The following is a 2,351-nucleotide window of genomic DNA, read 5'->3' on the forward strand; positions in this document are numbered from 1 at the left end:
TTTATTATATAGGATGAGGAGACCAGCTCAAGGATTTGGATAATTGCTGCTTTTCCGCGTTGTTTTTTTATATACTTTAACTAAATATGTATGAATCCCTAAAGTTCAAGTATTTTTGCAAGTATTTAAAGTTTACGTAAATGATATCAATGTATGTGTTCTTATGTATTGTGCCTTATTCCTCAACAAGGAGGTCATGGTTCAATTCCTGGTCAAGGCACATGCCCAGGTTGCTGTCTTCATCCCCAGTGGGGGGCGTGCAGCAGGCAGCCCATCGATGATTCTCTCTCATCATAGATGTTTCTATCTCTCTCTCCCTCTCCTTTCCTTTCTGAAATCAATAAAAATGTATTTTTAAAAATATGTTTTTATTGATTTTAGAGATAGGAAGGAGAGGGAGAAACACTGATGAGAGAGAAACATCAATGTTATTTTGCAAATACTTTATCCCAGTTTGTGGCTTGTCTTCTCATTCTCTTGAGATGCTATTTTTTTAAATATATATTTGAAGGGTGTTTTTTTTTATGTACAAAGAGATAGCATTCTGTCATAAGGTGCATGTCTTGAACGACCCATTCATGGAAGTTCACTTAATGAAGCCTGTGTCCTTTGCATACTGACGGAAAAATTGGCGGCACATGTGGAGGCTGTACTTCTGCATCAGGCCATGGAGGTTTGAGCAGACATGGCAAGAACGAGAACCCTGGCCGAATTTCCTCGGATGGCTCCAGTACAGTTGCTGGTGACCCATCTTGCTCTCTGTAGCAGTGAGGCAAAAGGAAAGCTTGAGATACTATTTTTAAATTATGTTGTCTAAATGTTTATTGCTAGTGTATAGAAATGCAATGGATTTGGGTGTATCTAGCCTATGTTACAGCAACTTCGATGAAATCTCTTATTATTTCTAATTCTTTCTTTGCAGAATCTTGGGTTTTCTGTATAGACAATTATATGTTCTTATATACAACAGTAATTTTTCTATCCTTTTCTATCCAGAGTAGGTGGTTGGTTGGCTGACTTCAAGATGGACAAGTGGTTGGGAAGTGGCCAAGATAGGGCAAGGGGCCATGGGCACAAGATGGTGGGAGTCGAAAAAGCTCTTAAAGAGCAGGCAGAGCTCCCATAGCAACCCCCACCCTCGGAAGAAGCTTTTGTTTTTGTTTTTGTTTTATATTTTATTGATTTTTTACAGAGAGGAAGAGAGAGGGATAGAGTTAGAAACATCGATGAGAGAGAAACATTGATCAGCTGCCTCCTGCAGACCCCCTACTGGGGATGTGCCCGCAACCAAGGTACATGCCCTTGACCGGAATCGAACCTGGGACCCTTCAGTCCGCAGGCCGACGCTCTATCCACTGAGCCAAACCGGTTTCGGCCGGAAGAAGCTTTTGAATTGCAGAAGGCAAATGATATGACTAAGTTGAAAGGAAGGCTGCTTGGGAAGGGTGTGCCAGCCTGGCTAACTAGGTCACCTCCTGTTCTCCCTCTCTCCCAGAGCCCTTCCCAGAGCTGAGAAGAGCATTGCCATCTCTCTGGGACCTTGCTGAAGTATCAGGAACCAGAACAAGTCCTACCTCCTGGCCTGTACTCACAGCGCACTCACAGGCCTGCTTCCTGACAGAATTTTCCCCAGAGAGGGGAAGGGTAGCAGCCTAGCATTTATTTGACACCTATTGTATGCCAGGCGCCATGGTGGCTGTTTTCCTCTAGGCAATCTACTTTCAAGTTCACAAGAATCTTGCAAAAGGAGTATTTGTATCTGCCTTCCCCCACACGTCCTGCCTTAATTCCCGTCTTCATCCCCTCTCACCTGGATTATGATTTTCATTGCCTAAATTATTCTCTTTGCTTCCAGAATGTTCTTTCATTTTGTTTATTTGCCTTTATAGACAAAGTCAAAACACTTCCAACTTTATTCAAACCCAGCAAAGAGCATTGCCAAGTGACAGGCATGGTACCTAATGTCTGGATCAAAGGCAATGAGGGAGCTCTTGAGTGCCCGTCAGCCCTTGCCCCTTCAGTGTTACTATTCCTTCCTCCCCTACACTTTGCTGTCACCTCTGACATCAGTTAAACACATGCAGGAAAGAAAGTCACTTTCAAGGAGATTGAGCTCCACCTCATTACCAAGAAGTACCTCCAGTTCTGAGGAAAAGCAGAGATTGAGGTGCCACCCTGCTCCCTGTACTTGGCCTGCCCCATCCACAGTCCCAGTTGCCCAGGACCTGGCTGGGCCTTGGGAAAGAGAAAAAGTGAGGAAGATACTCTCCACTTGGCAGTATTTGGAAGCTGGAGAGATTGTGACTCACTGACCAGATGAGACCTCCAAACTAACAGGCAGAACTCTGAGG

The 2,351-nt window shown here is 44.0% G+C and overlaps 1 protein-coding gene across 1 annotated transcript; it reads right to left on the bottom strand.

Moving 5' to 3' along the window:
• Nucleotides 1-586: 586 nt before the first annotated feature.
• Nucleotides 587-760, bottom strand: LOC103296400 (40S ribosomal protein S29-like). The gene has a single exon (XM_028127693.2). The coding sequence runs from the start codon at nucleotides 749-751 to the stop codon at nucleotides 587-589; it is 165 nt and encodes a 54-aa protein (XP_027983494.2). The 5' UTR covers nucleotides 752-760.
• Between the last annotated feature and the right edge of the window lie 1,591 nt (nucleotides 761-2,351).

Source organism: Eptesicus fuscus, chromosome 1, assembly GCF_027574615.1.
Source record: "Eptesicus fuscus isolate TK198812 chromosome 1, DD_ASM_mEF_20220401, whole genome shotgun sequence".
Lineage (NCBI taxonomy): Eukaryota > Metazoa > Chordata > Mammalia > Chiroptera > Vespertilionidae > Eptesicus > Eptesicus fuscus.

What these genes read in the sequence shown, in the direction of transcription:
- LOC103296400 (XM_028127693.2), bottom strand. Translation starts at nt 751, where the DNA reads ATGGGTCACCAGCAACTGTACTGGAGCCATCCGAGGAAATTCGGCCAG.